Raw genomic sequence first — 19,112 nt, 5'->3', positions numbered from 1 at the left:
GCTGCCATCTTAGATGGAAGGTGCGGATCCAAATGTGCTGGGGCTTTCTGAAACTTTATGCCTTAGTACATCTCTCTCGCTTTAGTTTGCTTATTTTTATATTTATATGGACCTCCTTAAATAAAAAGAATTCTGTTTAAAAAGGTTAAAAAAATGATAGCATTTCCTACCCACCGCTCCCCTCCCCCAAATCCTGTGACCAAATTAATTAATTGTAACTATTGATGAGCTCATATTGTGAATGAGCTGGAAGTGAAATAATTTCCAAATACTTTATTTCCAAAGGTTTGTTTTTAATTACAGCGGCATTTGGTTGGCACACAAGGGCGAGTTCTCACTCTTGATCTATCCTAGCTGTAGCCCAGGCCAAAAGATTCTCCGCTCCCTTTTCTCGAGAGCACACTTTTCTGCCAAATGTGGCACTCATCCCCTGCCAAGGAAGGTGGGCAAATTGCCACTTCTGACTTCCAGCCACCAAAAGACAAAGGCTCTCAACATCCCTAAGTCCAGTGAGCCAGAATGGGCCTCACACCTTGAAGGTTCCGGATTATTGATTTTTTTTTCCTCCATAGACTTTATAATATGGAATATTTTCTCGCTGCCTCAGTCGGTCCCCGAGGGTGATTTAGGCACTTACAGGAGTGTGTGAACCCTTGAAGGCCACTGGAGGGTCATTTAAGTGTCCTTACTCATCCGTCTGAGGCCTGAGCACATCTACACACTGTCAATCTTGCATCCTGTATCTTGCTTTTTCAGTGTTTTCTTTTTTACACTCTGTTCGAGTAAGAACAGAGTAATTATTTATTTACTTCAGTGAAGCTCAAATAAATTTAAGAGGGGTAATAGGTGAGTATAAAACATCTGATAGGGAAAACATAACTTCTTTTCCTTTTAGCAGGACCAGCTATATATGAATTGTGGAAAATGTAAATATTCTTCACATAAAGTGTGCAAATTGAAAATGCAGGGCTTCTTTAAAATTTATGAAGAATTTCAAAAAAAGAGAAAGGGAGCACCTGGGTGGCTCAGTTGGTTGAGCACCGACTCTTGATTTTGGCTCAGGTCATGATCTGAGGTTTATGAGATCAAGTCCAATGTTGGGCTCCATGCTCAGCATGCAGTCTGCTTGAATTTCTCTCTCTCTCTCTCTCTCTCTCTGCCCCTCCTGCTGTGATCTGTCTCTCTAAAATAAATAACTCAATCTTTTAAAAAAATTAAAATTAAAAAAAAATTGTGAAGAATTTCCAGATGGTGACAGCAGCACATTAAACCAGGCACGGGGCCCTTGTACGTGGGGTCCCTGTGTGATTGCCTTTGAAGGTGGCTCTGCCTTTAGACATTTTGGAATTGAGTTTGTCCAGATAAACATAATTGCAGGAAAACATTAAAAATTTAATTCTAATTTAAATTCTAGAGGAAAACAAAAGCCTGATTTAGCACTAGGGGAAAAAAATTACTAGAATTAGCTAGTCTGATTTTTTTCTCTACAAATTGAGAATTGTATATATTTTATGTATGTTTACATAGATTAGCCCAACTTTCAGGGTCTTCACAGATTCAGCTACTGTTGACTAAGCACTAGATACATGCCGGGCACTATGCTGAGCAATTTGACATATGTTGTCTCATCTGACTTACACCATTTGACCAACATTTTGTCATGCTCATTTGAACAACAAGGAAGCTGAGGCTCCAAGGAGTGAAATGCTTTGATCAAGCTCACTCAGTTAGTGTGGGTTCCAGAACTTAACTTTCAGTTATTTAACTAAATCAGTGCACCTAACTGCACCTCTTGAAACCAATAACTCTTAAAATGTTTTCCTTTTGATTTGCCTTTTGTCAATGTGTAACCATATCACTGAAGCAGAAATGGACCTAATGACCACTTTCCTATGCTCCACGGGTTGCACATAGGTCTAAGTTCTCTTAGAAAGTTACTTAGGCAAAGGGAAATGAGGCCTCTTGTATATGTAATTAGCAACCTATGTCACACATGAAATGACAAAGAAAGACACAATAAATAAAACACAATTTTTTAGCTGTTTCAAAGGGGAACAGACTACCCAGTCATCAGGTAAGGCTGTTTCTTTCCCAAAAAGTCTGCTCTAGAAGGGGCAAATACCATTATGTAAGACTTTTTTAGCATTAGCAGTAAGATTACTTGCATAAGTTTTGTTAGAAATGATGACAGCCAATTTGAAAGGTGTCCTGCTTTGTCTGGTTTTAGCCTGAGTTCTTTGTTTCGTCCTGGGTAGAGAACAATGCCCATTTACACATTAAAACAGAGCCTTGGTCCACTAACTCAATGGTAGATTTCTGACAGATGTGGTTGCAGCTATTCTATCATTAATAAGGTGAACTTTGAGCTTCGGTAGAGTGTAAAGGCAACGAGCTGGGAACTGGAAATACAGGAGGTCTGCGCTCCAGGTCCAAGAGCCACAACTTCCTGGCCACGTCACCTGCCATGTGTCCACTCTGAGTTTTGTTTTTTCTCGTATAGAATGGAGGCAACAAACATGATCTGTCCTTCCAGACTTGCCTGATAATTCAAGGCTCAAATGTGGTAAAATATAATGAAAGGCCTTTGAAAATGTAAAGTGTTATACAAATATAAGGGGTATAGGGGATCAACCAAACTCAAAGTCCTAAAAAAAAAAAAAGCCCCAAACTGGCCTTCGACTTAACTTTCATTTATTACCTTTATTTCTGCCAACTTTGTCTTGCAGTGTTGCTGATGACAAGTCTGGCTTTCTCCCACTCACCTAAGAGGTTCCATGAACATCTGCGAGATCTGTGAGAACCACCCCCCCAGAAATATACCCACAGTCCACTAGCGTTTCCCTGTCCAGTTAGATTGGACAACTGAGAAAGCGTAATTTGTACAACAAATACTGGGGATCGGCCCAATTTTGGCTGAGATTCTTCTCTCTTCTATAATCTACTCTGGAGACAGGCAGGGAATACACATCAAGTAAATGCTTTGGTAAGTTAAAAAGGGTTTGCTTAAGAAGGTTCATAAAGATAAAGGTAATCTTATTACTAAAACAATTTGAAGTTTTTAGGGTTTTTTTTGTTTTTGTTTTTCTTAAGGGGAAATTCTCTTTGGTTTGATTGCAAGATAAGGGTTTTGTTGTTAACCAAGATAAAGTATAGTGCTGAATAATCTCTTAAATTAAAAATTGAAGTGTATGTTACAGAGAATAGACATAATTAAATAGCTCAGACTACAATGGGTGAAGGGAAAAGAGTTTTCATGAAAATTAGCTTAGTAAAGGTAAATTGCATTTGAATCTTAACTTCAGATCTGGGTGCGCTGCTATTTGGCATATGTTGAATTGATAATGCCTGTGTGTTAAAGAATTCTGATTGTTTCTTTTGCCTCTCTCACAGCTTATAAAAATGCAAGCAGACCCACCTAATGAATATTAATAGGAATGATGTCTAGATAACACATAAACCCCCTGGATCTGTGGACTTTGGATGGAGTAGTCAGAGAGGATTTCTGCGGCTTTATTTAAGACCAAATTTACATACTTTTAAAGAATAAACATCATCTTAATATTTTAATATCAATATTCCAAAGTGGAGATTTTAGTGAAATAAAAAGCTTAATTTTCCTTCCCTGAACATTATATTCACCAAGGTCTACATTTTAAGAGACAGGAAACTGTTAGCTAAAAAAGAAATTAACTTAATCCCCCTTCATTAAGTTCCAGTCTTTTTTTGTTACTTAGAGACAAGTAATAATTATACCCGCAGCAATGCAAAGCATGTTTTACACTTTTGTTATACAAAAGAACTGCAGTTGTTAAGGTGACAGCAAAAGAAAATGAGAACATTGATAAATACTGATATTTTTTTTTTCTTAAATCTTCTCTGACTCTTGAAAGTAAATTTCACTCAGGTGTCGGAGCGACATTTTAATTCATTAACAGCAAAAATTACACATGTGATTTTAGAAGATGTCAATCAACTAGCGAAACAATATTTTCCCAGCCAAGGTTATAAACACAGCAGCTAAGTGGGTGGAAGAGATCTAAAATGACTATACATCTCGGTTCTTTTAGAAAGCATAAAAGGTGGGTATTTTGTTTTCAAGCTGGTATTTTTTTGGATGGAACTTTTAGCAACTACACAGTAAATCTCAGCAGTGTATATTATTTGAAGCCCACGTGCTCTTGGTCTCTCTCTCTCTCTCCCCTCTCTCTCTTTGACATTTGAAAAGACTTTTTAAATTTTAGCTTTACAAAGGGTGGGGGGGATCATTAAAATGTAGTTTGTACCATTAGATTCCGTTATTTGTCATCTTTATGGCTGTTCTATAGTTTTCATTGCACCTTTAATGGTAAGCGTGGTCAGGAGAGGTGAGCGGGAATGTGCACAGACTTGGCCGCTGTGCTGCTGACAGTGTCTGCTAGCTGGGCTTCAATCCACGTCCCTGTAGATTTTAATGTCCCCACAGACTGCTGGCAGCCTGCTTCCAGCTGTGGCAGGCATGATGCAGTGAATTGCTTTTGAATGTTCTTTACTCAAATAGGCAGTAATTACAAGCTTAAAGAGGTTTAGTGGTCCAGTAAACTACATAATCACCCCTGAATTAGCCCGGGCTCATCAGTCGCAGTCCAGCAAGCTCGAGTCTGCTGTTTGTATGCAGCCTTGATCACATAGCAACCTGATCAGCAGGTGTGGAACAGCCAGAGTCCCCCATAAACACAACTGTCTACTGGGGACAATGATCTCTAATGAGATGAGGCTACACCATCACTGTAATTTAAGTGGGAAAATTAGCACTAGAGAATGAGTACCAGTTCCGGGGTCTTTAGTCATATGGGGAGCAGCACGAAATCTTCATCTCTCTCTCCCTATCTCTAGTACTCTCTCTGTCTCTCTCAAAAATCTTCTCACCAAATATACCATTTGGACCTTATGGATCCTTTATTCTTTATGGAAGGATTTTTCCTGAATATTTAATGCTGGACAGGGCATCTGTAAAAGCAGTTAACGATTACTGATTACTGTCAGCAGACTCGTTCCAAAATGGTGTCATTGTGTTTCATCCTCCTTGTCTTTTCCCATCATGGTTTCAAAACCTTTTTTTTTTTTTTCCGCATTTTTAAAGTGGAAAAGTGTTCTTCAGGTCGGGGATAGGTCTCTTCTTAGCTGGCATGCTCTCTGAAATAGTAGAGATGAGCTGTATGTCGATTGGAAAAGATCGTCACTTTCTTGGAGTTTATTGTAAAAATTGGTCATGAACTTTTTTTTTTTTTTCCAGAAAAGTGGCCCAGGATGGTGTGTCATTGTTTTGTTTTATCTCTTAGAGTGAAATTCTTGGGAAAGCAATCTCCTTTATCCTTTTTTCAGTCCTGTGCTGAGCTCCAGAAGATGGAGAACTTGAATTTCATTACATTGCAGTTGGAGAGGGGGAAGGGAAATTTGTGACAAATAAACCCAACAACAACAGAGAGTGGATTCTAGAGAAACTTTGGGGGAAATTATAGCTGAGAAAGACTACTAGGATAACACAATAATTAGGAGCATGGGCTGTGGGACTAGACTGCTTAGGGCTCCATCCAAATCGCAAGTAACGGACTCAGTGCCTCAGTTTCCTCATCTGTAACATAAAGGAAAAAACACCTCCTAGGCTTGTTATACAGACTAAATGAGCAAATACTTGTAAAGCACTGAGAGCATTGCCTGGCGCAAAGTAAGCATTGTGTAGATATCACTTAAATAAATTAAATCAAAGTGGTACTGATTTGGGATTTAGAGAACTGAGTGAGAAGGATGTGTAATTGTTGAAAGAAGGCTGCTAGTTTTCTGATGTGTTTACCTGAAGCCATCTACTTATAAATGCTAGTTGAGACCTTTTGGGTGTCCCTGACTTGAAGTGCACTCATTCATTCATATAACACATATTTATTGGGCACACAGAACAGGGCTAGTTGCACTGTGAATGAGAATAGCATTTGTGTGTTTTTATTAGTAATCTGAAATGTAATGATTCCAAATGTCATTTAACTCACATTTGATTAAGAATCAAATAAGAAATGAAGGCAAATGAAAACAAAAACAAAAACAAAAACAAAACCCACAAAAAAACCAAAACCCACAAACTCCCAAACAGACACAATTTATTTCAAAGCAGACAATTTAAAGTATATTGTAGTGGAGTCATACGGAGTAGCAGGCATTTGTTTCTATGACCCTTACAGAGTGTTCTTCTATATGACCCACCCTCGTTCCCATATTTGTAAGCAATGTTACAAGCACGAATAAAGTGTGAGATGTATTACTTCCACTGAGTTTTGTATCTTGTAGCAAAATCTACTATTGCTTCCATTAACAGAACTGAGTTGTAGAAATAAGACACAGACACACCTTAAGAGCTTATTCATAAAATGAGTAGTAATCATCATGTATATTCATGATTAACTCATCAGGGAGGAGTGGGATTGCTCCATCCATCATTTAAAGTACAAAATAGTTTGGAAGTGAGTTTTCCCTGACTTGTCCCTTTCCACCAAGTTTCAAATCCCAGCTCTACTGCTTACCAGCTGTGTGTACTTGAAAAATCCCTTTGTCCATTCCGTGCCCAAGTCTCCTCATCTGTAAAATGGGTATAATAGTTGGTGCCTAGCTTATCAGGTTTTGTGAGGATTACATGAGTTAATACATGTGAATCATTTAGAACACTGCCTGGTACAGCCTCATTCCCTAATTCGTGTTATCATTACTGCTTCTACTACTCTTACTAATACTACTAAGCTACTATTAACTAAGTCCATTTGGATGGATGTTGGAGGGAAAACGTGGGATAAGGTTCTGGGGAATTACCTTTCACCCCAGGGCTCCAACTCTCCCCCTTGATGTTTGAGTCCGGGGCAGAAGCAGTGGACCTGCGGGTGGGGGTGGTGAGTAGGAGAACAGCCACTGTCTCCTGGGTTCATGGCTGTTAAAATGCAGAGGAACGTTCAGTCACTGCTCACCATAATTAAGAACTTAGTTCATGCTCCATTATCATATGTGTTTGGTTTTAAAATGTAGCTTAAAATAGGGAATGGAGACTGGGAAAGAAACATCTGTGGGAGCACAACCAAGTGGAAAAACTCAGGGAAGGGGAGACCTGGCCCCAGAATCAAGTACCTGAGAGCCATCCTGCATTTTTTTTTTTTTTGACCTAACCAAACCTCAGCTTCCTCTTCTGTGAAATGGAGCCAAGTGTAGTCCCTGCTCATAAAGGTCACCAAGAGCACAGGAGATAATACGCATTCAGTGTCCTCCTGACAAACAGTAAGAGTGCAAATGAGCTCTGATGTTAAGTGATTCCAAGGGGGCACAAAAATGAAGCATGAACCCCTACTCCTCCTACCCTGTTTTTCTTATTGGCCTTTTTGTGTTTCCTTTTATAAGCCATGGTCTTCTACTAAGAGAATCAATATTCAGGGAGTTCATTAATAATCATAACTGTTCAAAATAATTTTAGCACTCTTCATGAATTTTAATACTTTTAGGAGGAGGATATAAGTAATTGCTAATTTACAGTCTAAATTTTATGCTTTAATGCATATACTTAAAAATCCTCCCATAACATGTATATAGCTAATAGAGAATAGATTTAAACATTGTCGTTGTTATAACATTGCAAGCAACTTTTAAAAAATCCCCAACGTGAGAGACTACGAAATCCCTTAATCTAAGTATTTGGGTTTTTTTTTATTTAGTGTTCTTATTTTATATTTACTTGATATTTACAAGAAATTAAAAGGTCAGAGAGATGAGCCAGGCAAGGTGGTGTAGTCTTGGCCTCTTATAATTGACTATAAAACAATGTTTTCACTGCTGTGTATTATGAAGATAGTCTCATTAGTGCAAAAGTAAAGATTGCTATGAAATATTACCCAGTGTTCAACTTTTCCTTCCACGCTTCTGTCATTTTCATGTGATAAGATCAAGTGTAGAGATTCCTACCTGACTTCCCTACTTGCATAACTCCACTAGCAACTTCTCACTGCTGCTGGAGAGACAAGAAATCGGAGGCGTTGTCTGGAAGATGGCTTGACGAGGCTTCAGAAAAAGCAAGTGCGAGCCATCAATGGAGCACATTTAATCGCAGCAACTAGGCAATCTAGGAGCGTTGGTGGAGAATTAAAAAGCAGGTCGAAGTCCTGTGACTTCACTGATGATGCTCCAAACATTCTTGGCTTCTTAGCCAGTACCGACCGCACCGCTCTTCTTTTGATTCCAGCAGGAGTGAGGATGCAGGACTCAGCTACTGTGCATTCAGGCTCTGTTCTTCCCCTGCGCGGTGCCCTGCTTTTGTAATGCAAATGGGAGGCACAAAGTGTCTCTTTGATAATGTGCAGTCAAAAGACAAAAAAGCATTCACTGAAACAGTAAAACTAATTCATAAAGCTGAAAGACAATAGGGAAGCATGATGGATTTTTTTTTAAAGGAAAAAAGTATCCTAGATCAATGTAATTGTCACAGCGTAAGCTATTCATAGTCAATGCATAAGGGGAAAATGGCTGCAAGTTTATTTAAAGTGGGAGAAGTTTTTGTAGGCAGAAAAACATTACATTAAACAAATATAAATATATTTGGTTAGCAAGTTTCTGCTTGTCTTCTGGGAGGTCAAGTATATAGCTAGTTGTTTTAATTTAGATCCACGATATTCCCTTAGTGTCAAAAACTCCGTAGAAGTTTGAAAAGAACACAGAGATCTGATGGTTAAAAGCCATATGGTAGCTTTCTTTTTTTTTTTTTTTAACTTTAAAGGGAGTATCTCTCCATCACATACCAGAGTTTAGCTCAAGGTCAACTTATATTAATGCATTAAACTTAGCTGTGGAGGAGGCAAAGGGCTGGAGGAAGAAGGATAAAAGAAGTTCCGAAATTGTTCTTCCAACATATTCAGCCAAGCAACAGAACATTGCCTTGATAAGGGATATATTGGACAGTTGCCATAATTCCTCCTGTTAGATCAGCTCCCACGGTACCTATTCCCATACCTTTTAAAGTATAGCATGTAACATTTTGCTTGAAAATTGCTTCCACCTCTATTGCTTTGTTATAGCGGTTTTGCAGTTTCGGTATACAGGCAGTTCTGTGTCACAAGAAATTACTAATCTGAGGCTTGAGAAGGGGCAGCGTAGCCTTCCATTATCTCACCAGTGAGCTCTGTACAGGATTATTTTCAAATTTTCTGCTGCCATTACAATGTGCTGTTAGAGTGGGCAAGGCAGGGAGGGAGGGAACGTTATTGAAACTTGGTTACCAGGGTAGATAAGATAAAGTTCATCACTGTCTTGGCATCCACATTTGCAGTCAGGGGTGGAAAATTTGATGAAAGGCGTACATTTGGTCAAGGATATCGTTAAGATGTAAGACTGGACATTTTCCATCTGTGTGTACTGAAGAGTTTTTTTCTTTGGCCATGGATGCTCATCTGAAACGGTCTGCTTGATTGTTTAAGTAAGTAAGTTTTCTTCCCATGTACTGGAAACTTGTAAATACCACATAACCGGCACCAGCACCCCCCCTCCCATCCCAGCCTCAAGAAATGAAAATCAGAATTGTGCAGAGATAACTTTCTTTAGCACGTTGCCATTTTCTTTCTGTCGCCTTCTATTCTTTGGGGCTGATAAAATGACAGTTCCGACTTCACTTTTATGTCGGCTATTTTTAGATTTTCCTGAGACATTCTTTAACCATTTCTCTTACGCAGGCCACATACTCCAGGGATCATTTTATTCTTTGATGGGGTTATTAAGCAATCACTGCTGTACTAGGTCATTATTAGAAGTCGCTCTTCGGAGCCAGAAACACAGGAAGCGGGGCAAACTCTTTCTCTTTACCCCGGAGAGAAGTCGGGCATTGATTATGGAAATCAGGATGTTGGGTTTGTGAGTTATTCCCTGTGGTTGGGGTTCCATTCCCCCCAAGGCACTTTGTCCGTGGAGTCCAGCATCTCTTCTCTCCCCAGCGAAGCCAGCCTGGTACACGTGTGCCGGTTTAGTGCTGGAAGGGAGGGTCAGCTTTACCCTGACATAATCACTCTTTTATGGCTTTCACTCATTCCTGAGGTGTTAATGCAGATCAAATGGGAAACACTCGGGAAGGAATCCTTGCAGCTACTGCCCTGCCTAGTGGCCCGTCTCAATCGGTAATTCTGATTGTAGGATCTAAAGGTAATTTTGTTTGCTCTCTTAATGCGTTGCAGTTCTCCCAATGGCCCCTGCATATCCTTTCTCAAATTCCCATCTTGATCAATTGTTTGCAAATAATTAAGCTTTTAAGAGATAATGGCATGAGGCTAATGTACACAACAAAGGCTTGGGCTCCTGGCACTAGACTGGACTGTGGTCAAATTGGCTTTGATATCCCGAGTGATTAGGTTGATGGGTGTAGGTGGCAAGTGCAGCCCACCTTCCCTTTCTCAGAACCTCCTGACCTTCCTTAAACTGGTGTCCTTGCCCTTAACAGCAAAGGGGTTCAGGAGAATGGCAAGGGGTGACCTAGGCTCTTGGTTGCAATGGTTTGGAATGAATTTCCCATTCTCTTCCTAAAATGGCACTTCTCTTGATCTCTTTTGTAAAATCATGTCTACCTTTGCCCCTCGTTAGAAGGGCCTCACCAGCCCTGTGGGCATAACACAACAGGATTTCTAATGTTTTTACAGCGGCCTTGCTCGTGGCGTGTTGGGTTTTTGTCAAGTCGTTTTTGTGTGTGTGTGTTTTTTTTTAAGTCTACAAAGGAATAACTCATACTGTCCACAAAAAGCTTATTGAGGAAAGATGCATAGGATTTAACATATTTAAAGATACTGGATTTCAGTTAAAAGCTTGCTTCTTTGTGAATTTTTGGCTGACTTTGGATTAGCTACCTAAAGTCACGGCTTTCATGTGATTCTAGCAATTACAGTTTTGTTTTGTTTTTTTTCGGGGAATTAAAAGTTTGTGGGACACGCAGGCCAAGAACTTTTGTGAGAAAAAGAAAAAATTCCATCTCCCTGCCATAGACAAGGGTTTAGGGAATTTCGTTGACACCTTTCCCCCCCTTAACAATGACCAGATTATTGTGACATTTAATTTCATCCAGGCTCATTCATTTCTATTAAAAAAAAATATATCCTGAATGACTGAAAATTGTTTAATGGAGACAGAGTGCTGGGTCTCCATAGCTTGAGGCTGCCTAGCAATTATGCTGCATGAAATTAGACACAGTTTATTCCAATTACATAAAATCAGATCACATGAAAAGTGACAGAGGAAAAAAAGACTAGAACTTTCTCATTTTATGATATTTAAATTACGAAATCAGAAACTGCATGATGTGAAGAAACAAGCTAAATTTGCGCTGAAATTTTGAGGGCCATCGATTGCTCTTTGAAGCTGTGATGATTCAGGTAATTTTAATGATCCAGAGGGAATTTACTGACACCGCATGCATAAGTAAAATGTGAGTTCCATCTGCTTTGTAAGAATGGTTGTAAAACTTACAAACAGGCATGCAAAAATACTCTTGAAAACACAGCACAAATAAATGAGTGTGACCATTCTCAATTTTCAAAGTAACTAAAGGTAAATGGCATAAATATTAATTTTTATCCAGTTCTGGTCATCATATTAAGACATAGCTAACAAGACAGGGCAAAAGGTATTGCCATCCAGCTACAGTGAAGAGAGACTGTTGACATGTTTATTAATTCTACTGAAAATCACTGAGCTGTCCACAGGACCTGGAAAAACTATAAGCAAATTACAGAAGATGTTGCAGATTGCAAACGACTTGTGTACAGGGGTCCACCACTTTATATGGCGAGGGGTGCCAACAGCTTGGATGCTAAAATTTGTGTTTTTCAAAATCAGACTTATAATGTGTAAGAATTGCAAGCCTGGGTAACCTTGAACTTTGATGGATCTTAAACTCCGGATGACAAAATTGAGGATTAGGAAAGTTGTCCCTTGTCTGAAATCTCATAATTAGTGAACAGCAGCATAATTTATACAGTCTAATAGGGTCGTGTATACCTTAGATACAATTCTTCAACGAGTGTCGACATAGAACTTCTATATGTCAAACCCTAATTCACTATCTGTTCACAGGATAAGAGGTTCATGTGGTTTGTATTGTGCGGCAGGAGCTACGTTTTCAACCTTAGGGGGGAGAACTGCTTTTAACTCAGTATCCGGTCATGAGATTTCGCCTGGGATGCCTGGCATTATGTTGAGTAGGGGGACTGTCACCTATGATCTTAGCCTATTATGAAGTTTATATACTGTTACTTGAGACGAGTGGGTTGACATCACTATTAGGAATGAAGTTAGGAAAGCAGCATTGTGGATCTCAAATTGGATTGTTTATCCCTCCTGTGAGCTATTGAAAAATTTTTTATTATACATGTCAGTGTTGCCTGAGTGGAGAGTATCCGTGTATCATGGCAGGACACAGCCTCCTTCTTGGTTCACAGATATTTACTCATCTCCTGTTACGTGCCAGGCTGGGCTTTGAGAATGGTGAATGAGAAAGTCCCGGACTTTGGAGCTGCTGGGTGGGTGAGAGGAGGCACAGCACAGGACCCAAATCACCCGAGCAGGTGTTTCAGAGAGCGATGCTTTACCATTAGGGAAAAAGGAAAAGCCTGATGTGAGAACAATAATGGGGGCTGGTGGGTGAGGCTTGGCCTTGGGCCTGAGATGACAAAATGACCCTGGAGCCGGAGCCTGAGTGGTGGGGACAGGTTGGTGTGTCGGAAGAACAGAAAGGAGGACTGTGTGCCTGGACAGAGGAGTGGGGGGCAGTGAAGAAAAGGCCACCAAGTCTGAGCGGTGGGCAGAGCTGGAAGGCGGCGTGCCTTGCAGACGTAGGAAGCAGGCTGGAGGTTTCGGGGCGGGCGTAAGAATGAAGATTCTGAGAGCCATTTGCCACATCCCTCAGTCATGGTGAGGCATAGAGACTGGAAGGGAAGCAGGAAATATCACTGAGTTTTGTGGCTGCTGACCATGACTTTCCCTGGCCAGTTTCCTCACCTGTAAGACAGGAGGGACAATAGATTCCATTTATGTCCCTCAAAGGGATATAATGGGGATTAATCACCATCCTGTCTGTAATATACTTGGAGCTCTTTAGAGAAAGGCACTATATTCCATGAAAGCAAAGCCTTATTCTAATTGTGTATTTATTGATTAAGTGACAATCAAAGACAATGCTTATGGGAAAAATTGCCGCATCTCTGCTCTCCACAAACGAATCCCACGTGTACAGATATAGAACATATTTAAACTTACATATAAGAGCATTAAAGTGGTCATTAACGGACCTTCTTAGCATCTAATCAGACATTATTAATGAGATTAAAAGCTATGTTAATTAACATTCAATAGACCAGAATTTAGTTTCCAATGGCACAGATAGTTAAATTGAGAGTTGAGGGTGCCCTTTCTCATTCATAAGGGAATAGAGCGTTGACTAGCAGAACAATTTTTATCTTAGGAGACTTTATTAGGATGTAGTGTTTCAAGCTGGTCAATGTGTCCATAGATGGATACCATGTTCCAGGCTTCACAAATGTGTATTTCAGATTTAGATATAGTTCACTACCGAACCAAAGAATTGGTGCCAAAACTAATTTCAACAGAATTCCAAACATTCTTTCAAGAGGGTATGAATTTCATTTTATTATCTAATCCTGTAATACTTTTTTATCCACTCTAACTCATGAGGAACATGGCCGGGCTTGTTCTTAGCATGCAAAATATGCTGGTCTTTGACCTTGTATTGGCCTGTGTTCAGAATCCCAGCATGTGTTGACATTCAGATATGGAAACCAACTTTGGTTGGATGTCATTTGTTTGCGTTTCAGAAGAGCTACAATGATTAGTGGTTAAAAAAAAAATACACCCACTTTAATTTTGATATTTGCATCTGGTAGTATGGTGTTTTGGAGGGAAAATGTCATGCTAGCAGAGTGCTTAAATACTGGGGACCTCAGCTAAGGTGGTTGGTCCAAATGGTTCAGCTTCAGAAGTCCGTGGCTCTATGAAAATACTATGTCAAGGTGATAGGCTTTCATATCATCAAAAATGGCTTGTCCTTATTTCAATCCTATAAGATACAGTGAAGATCATACTAAACTTTCTCTGTTTGCAACAAATAAACCCGAAAGGATAAACTCAGTATCAAGGTTCTGCAAGTATCCTAAGTAGCTATTTATACACTTCACTAATCTTTGTAATTGGCTTGTCTTTTACTGCCATTAATTAGGTGATGTAGTATTCCATTAATAAGAGTGACACACCTCAGCATTTTTACCTTTAATTATAGACTTCACTAGACACTTAGGCTATTGACAAAATAGCCTAAATATTGCCTGATATACTTTTTTTTTACAGAGCATATGTGTTTATCATTGAACCCCCAGCCCCCAGCATTGCACCTGACATGTGATACGCGCTACACTATCTCCCCAAAGTATATGTGCACACATCTATCTTTTTTGTTCTATTTCAGCACCCTTACCCTTCTGAAGAACAGAAAAAGCAGTTGGCACAAGACACGGGACTCACCATCCTACAAGTGAACAATTGGTAAGTAATTCGGCTTTGTGTTTACACACAATCCGCTTCCCCCTCTGGCGACCTGCCGCTGATGTTTTGCATTAAGAAGACACACCCAGTTGTTGCTGCTTTCCCGGGTGGCCTGTGGATCCAAAGGTGAAAATAAATGGTTGACTGATAGGTCAGAGCACTTAGTAGCATGGAAAAGACACACACACCCACACACGCACACCCCCAACATTCATTGTTTTCCATCGCCTTTAAAATGACAAATTTTAGGCATAGTATAAGTAGTAAGTGTTTAATTAACTTTCACTGTGGCTCTTTAAATGGCTCCCCCCGCCTTTAGGATAATCGATAGAAAGAGTGATATCAGCCTATTTTCTATGGAAGAAAGAAAATGCACCATCACATATCAGTCAGGTTTTACATTCAGTGAATAACTAACTGCAGTTATTTTGTTAGGACTGAGCATTCGAGGATAGTCTCCCGTTTCCTCCTATCTTCTGTCCGTGGAAAAAGAGAAATTATTTATGTTTCCACTTTGAAGCCATTCAAAACCTGCTGTATCTCCAGGCTGTGCAATACTGTTTCTAAGTAAATGTGTGAATTCCTGATTTGGGGGAAGCTGAGATTCCATACCAAGTACCAGCCAACAATATTCTGACAGTGTGCGGTGGTACAGCAGCGAGGCCTTGGGAAAGTACGATTTATTACCCTTTGTGAGTGTGCTGGAAGCCAGGTGCGTACAGTCACCCAGAGCTAGTGTCATATTTGAAGGGTATCGAAATCCAATAGCCTCTCAAACTAAGTGTATCTAATTAATTGTCCTAATATTTTCAGATTAGTGTTTATGATGGAAACCTTATCCTCTTTGAAGTAAAATCCAGAAAAGGCCCACAGCCTGGTTGGGGAAAGGGGAGAACTGGGAATGCCAGTTTGCAGACAGAAGTATTTCTTTCTGTTCAATAAGTGTCAAAGATTAATATTACAGAATCTCTGATTACATGGCCTAATCCATTTTGGTGAATAAATTTGTTCTTGATGTCCATTGCACCTACATTAACAGACCCTTCTCTGTTAGAGAGCCTGGGAGCCTTTGGGAGAGATTCCAGATATATTAAACCCCATTACAGAAAATGTAATTTCTGTCAATATAATCCCATGTATTCTTCAATTTAGTATTTTAGAGATAACAAGCTACTTACAATATATTTGCCTTTGGAGGATTAATTTACAAAGTGCACTATCTGCAAGACACAGACAGACTCACATAAGCATTGCTTGTAAGGGTTATCAATTTCTATGACCTTACCGCAGCCTTGGGAGATCAATTTTTGCAGCCCTTCAGTCAAGTGCATAGGGAGCCCGCGGAAGCCGTCCTACACCTGCATGTGTTGCTAGGAGTGTGTCCCTGCTGAGGATTTTTGTTTGCCTATTTGTGCCTGCTATTGTATCCTAATTTCCAAGACTGTTGATACTATATATTTGAACTTAGGCTTCAGGTCCTCCTGGGCAATGTTTATAGGGCAGACCATCAATTTTGCGCGCACGTCTGAATTCAAATGTATTTTCAAGGTTAAACCGATGATGCAATTTTAATACAACGGAGGCTGTACTAATGTTATTTCCCTGGGAAACGTTCCCATTTGAGGGCCAAGGAGTGGCAGGGCGAAGTCTAACTAAGGAAGGCAAAAGCGGGGCCGTTCAGGTGATCTATCACACGCCGCACCTCTCCCTCTGCCCCGTCGCTAGCAAACCCCCTCCATAAACATTGTTACCGGACAACAGATCCCAAGACAACTTGCTTTCCAGAGGTGGGCGAACTTCAGAGCTGTGTCCTGGGACATGGAACAGCATGCAGTTGTCACTTTCCCAGATTCTGTGCGGTGACCATAGAGCAGCTACTATCCGTTTCACACCAATACTCAGTTCTGCTCCGGTATGTAAACACCGGTCACTGTGAGTTACGCGGGCTGCGAACACCGTCCTGTTCTCCACTGGCCCTGTGTCCTGCGCCTGTTTCTCCCTCCTTCTCTATGGAGTTAGAGGTGACTTTGGCTCGCACGTCATTGTTTTGTATTTGGCGACCCTTTCAGCTCTAACAGCTGTGTGGTAGAGAATTTCCCTCAAGTAAAGCAAAGGTGTAAGAGAGATTGTTTCTCCTAAGTGTGGTGAATAATGGCATTCCTGTGTTCGACTCGAGATTCTAATGGTTTCTTAATTTTCGTCCAAACCTTCAACTTTGATGGAGCTGGTGATAGATTTTTTTTTTTTTTTTAGCTTTGAGTAGGAAGTAGGTTGCAAAAATGGGGAAACCCAGATGGTACTGTATGAAAACCGAAGATGTCAGAGCATCTTAAATGTGGGATCCTTGAAGACTAAAAGCAGCATAACCACGAAAGGCTTTTCATTTTACTTTACCATAATAAAACATTACACAAAGCTTTCTTGAGAGCTTGTAAACATTTTTTCCTGTATTGAGCGTCAAGCCCAAGATCCTTCCTTCTGGAAATCATAATTAAGAGAAAATCCTCATTAGTACTTTAACATTTCCCCTTCACTTCATTTAGCCACAACATTAAAAAATGTGTGTCTTCCCTCTTGGATTTCTTAAAACTTGTTAACACACATGTACATTTTGTACGAACTATGAGTCACTGTTGAAGAGATTTAATAAAATGCTGAAGGGCAGGTTGGGTGTAGATCAGTCATAATTATTGGCAGCAACATCATGTATCGAAGTACACAATATGAAAGTGAAAAATATCAACTCATGTCTGGTTGTGAGCTTGTCTTAGAAACGCTGGCCGGTGCAGCTTCGAGTTCGGTTTTGCCTGAAACATAGATGAGCAAAGTTTGGTGTGTTGTAATGGCTCTTTCTCCCCATCGCTGAACTGATCGCCCATCTCTCTAATTGCCATGAGAGATACAAACTACCCGCCTTGGCTAGCCGAGGCCAAAGCAGGTGGGATCTGGGGTTGGGGGGAGACAATAGGGAGAATTTAAGTGGAAAACAACAAGACAGATTTGATGCATTAAAAGAAAATTTGGATTAAAAGAAATATAACTCTTGTAACTCTTATATTTGATCTATGTGTCAGAATGAAAACAGAGAGGAGGAATCTAAAAATGGTTGCTATTAGTGCTTATAGGAACTGGGCCCGGGAATGGAATGTGAAATTTATTAGATGAGACATCATAGAACAAGTCTGTACCAACAAATTTTTTGAGAATTGAGACAATGATGCAAATAATTGGGGTGAAAATATTTTTAATTAAATTGTAGAAGTATCTGAGGCAACTGCATATTTTTAAAAAATCAACGTCCCTAATTCACTGCCTAAACATTTCACTCCAGCATGCCATGGTAGACCTAGATTTAAAAGCACAGTAATTTTGAAATATAATATGTGCTATACATTCAATTCTTCTTTCTTTGCTTTCTCCCTCCCAATTATGATTCGATCCCAAAATGAGAAATAATAGCATTTGGGATTTTTGCCTTTTTGTTTTTCCATTGTTGTTGTGGCTGTGAAAATTACTTCTGTTATATCAGCCGTGAAAACATATGACTCCTATGTTGAATGTTTTAGTCATTTAAGCAGACACTTCTTAAATTTTAAGGTGGTTATTTAGATCTTTAGTTATTTAGGTAGAACTTTAAAGAAAACACACACACACACACACACACACACAGAGTCAATACTTGTTTCTTTTTTTTTTTCCTCCTGAATACACCAACTTTATTTGGAAATGTGAGTATAGACTGGCCTTCCTTCCATGTTTTCACAGCAGTGTTGCAGAGCTGGGACTTTCATATGATGCAGACTTGTGCCTGTGGTTGTAGCGTACTTGCTGGATGCCTCAGACAACATTCTGCCTCAGTGGAGTTCTAGCCTAGGGTGTATTGAATACATTTTACAGTTTCTTTGTTTACTACTACTCATCCAAACACTTTCCCATTAAGGCCTAATGTTAAATGATTATTTCTTTATGCTCTGAGAAGGCAATATGGATCTTAGGTGCAAAATATATAGTGTATCTGAAATGCAGTCTGTATGTGGAAAGAAAAATCACTCTCCATCAGTTGGGTGCATAAAATTCCAGGGAGCATCCTGACATCTGAGGTGACACTTTTTACAGAACTATCACAGCTCTACCATTCTCAGATTTAGTACATATACCAGATTTTCCTAGTTACCTCATTTACTGCCTTCAAAACTGCAAAGCATTCAGGCATCACTTCCCATTTATTACCAGTGGGGGGGGAAAGTATGTTATCCTTAGAGATTTATGCCACTGGCAGGTAAAAATGGAAACTTATTTTTAAAAAATAGGATCTCCCTTATAATAAACAGATTCGACTGTTAAAGGTCAGGTTTCTTTCTGAGTTATGGTAATAATGTAGCAAATACTTTTATAAGTAATCAAAGATTCTATAAATATAGGTACCTGTGTAGATGTAAATGTTAAAACATTCACAAATTATCCTTTCAACTTCTGTGATCTAAAAATCAATAGGGGGTCACAGGGTTTCATAGAATCGCTCTGCT

At 39.7% G+C, this 19,112-nt stretch overlaps 1 protein-coding gene across 2 annotated transcripts in view; it reads left to right on the top strand.

Moving 5' to 3' along the window:
- Window positions 1-19,112, top strand: part of MEIS1 (Meis homeobox 1) — a 132,147-nt gene that overhangs the window by 94,256 nt on the left and 18,779 nt on the right. For both annotated transcript variants that reach the window (XM_040623398.1, XM_040623399.1), the window contains exon 8: window positions 14,510-14,586. In XM_040623398.1, the coding sequence (XP_040479332.1) occupies window positions 14,510-14,586 (77 nt within the window). The remainder of the gene's footprint in view (window positions 1-14,509; window positions 14,587-19,112) is intronic.

The sequence above is a fragment of the Ursus maritimus genome, unplaced genomic scaffold, assembly GCF_017311325.1.
Source record: "Ursus maritimus isolate PB19 unplaced genomic scaffold, ASM1731132v1 scaffold_6, whole genome shotgun sequence".
In the NCBI taxonomy this organism is placed as follows: domain Eukaryota; kingdom Metazoa; phylum Chordata; class Mammalia; order Carnivora; family Ursidae; genus Ursus; species Ursus maritimus.
The sequence above is the reverse complement of the archived record's forward strand: the minus strand, read 5'-3'. Positions and strand labels throughout refer to the sequence as shown.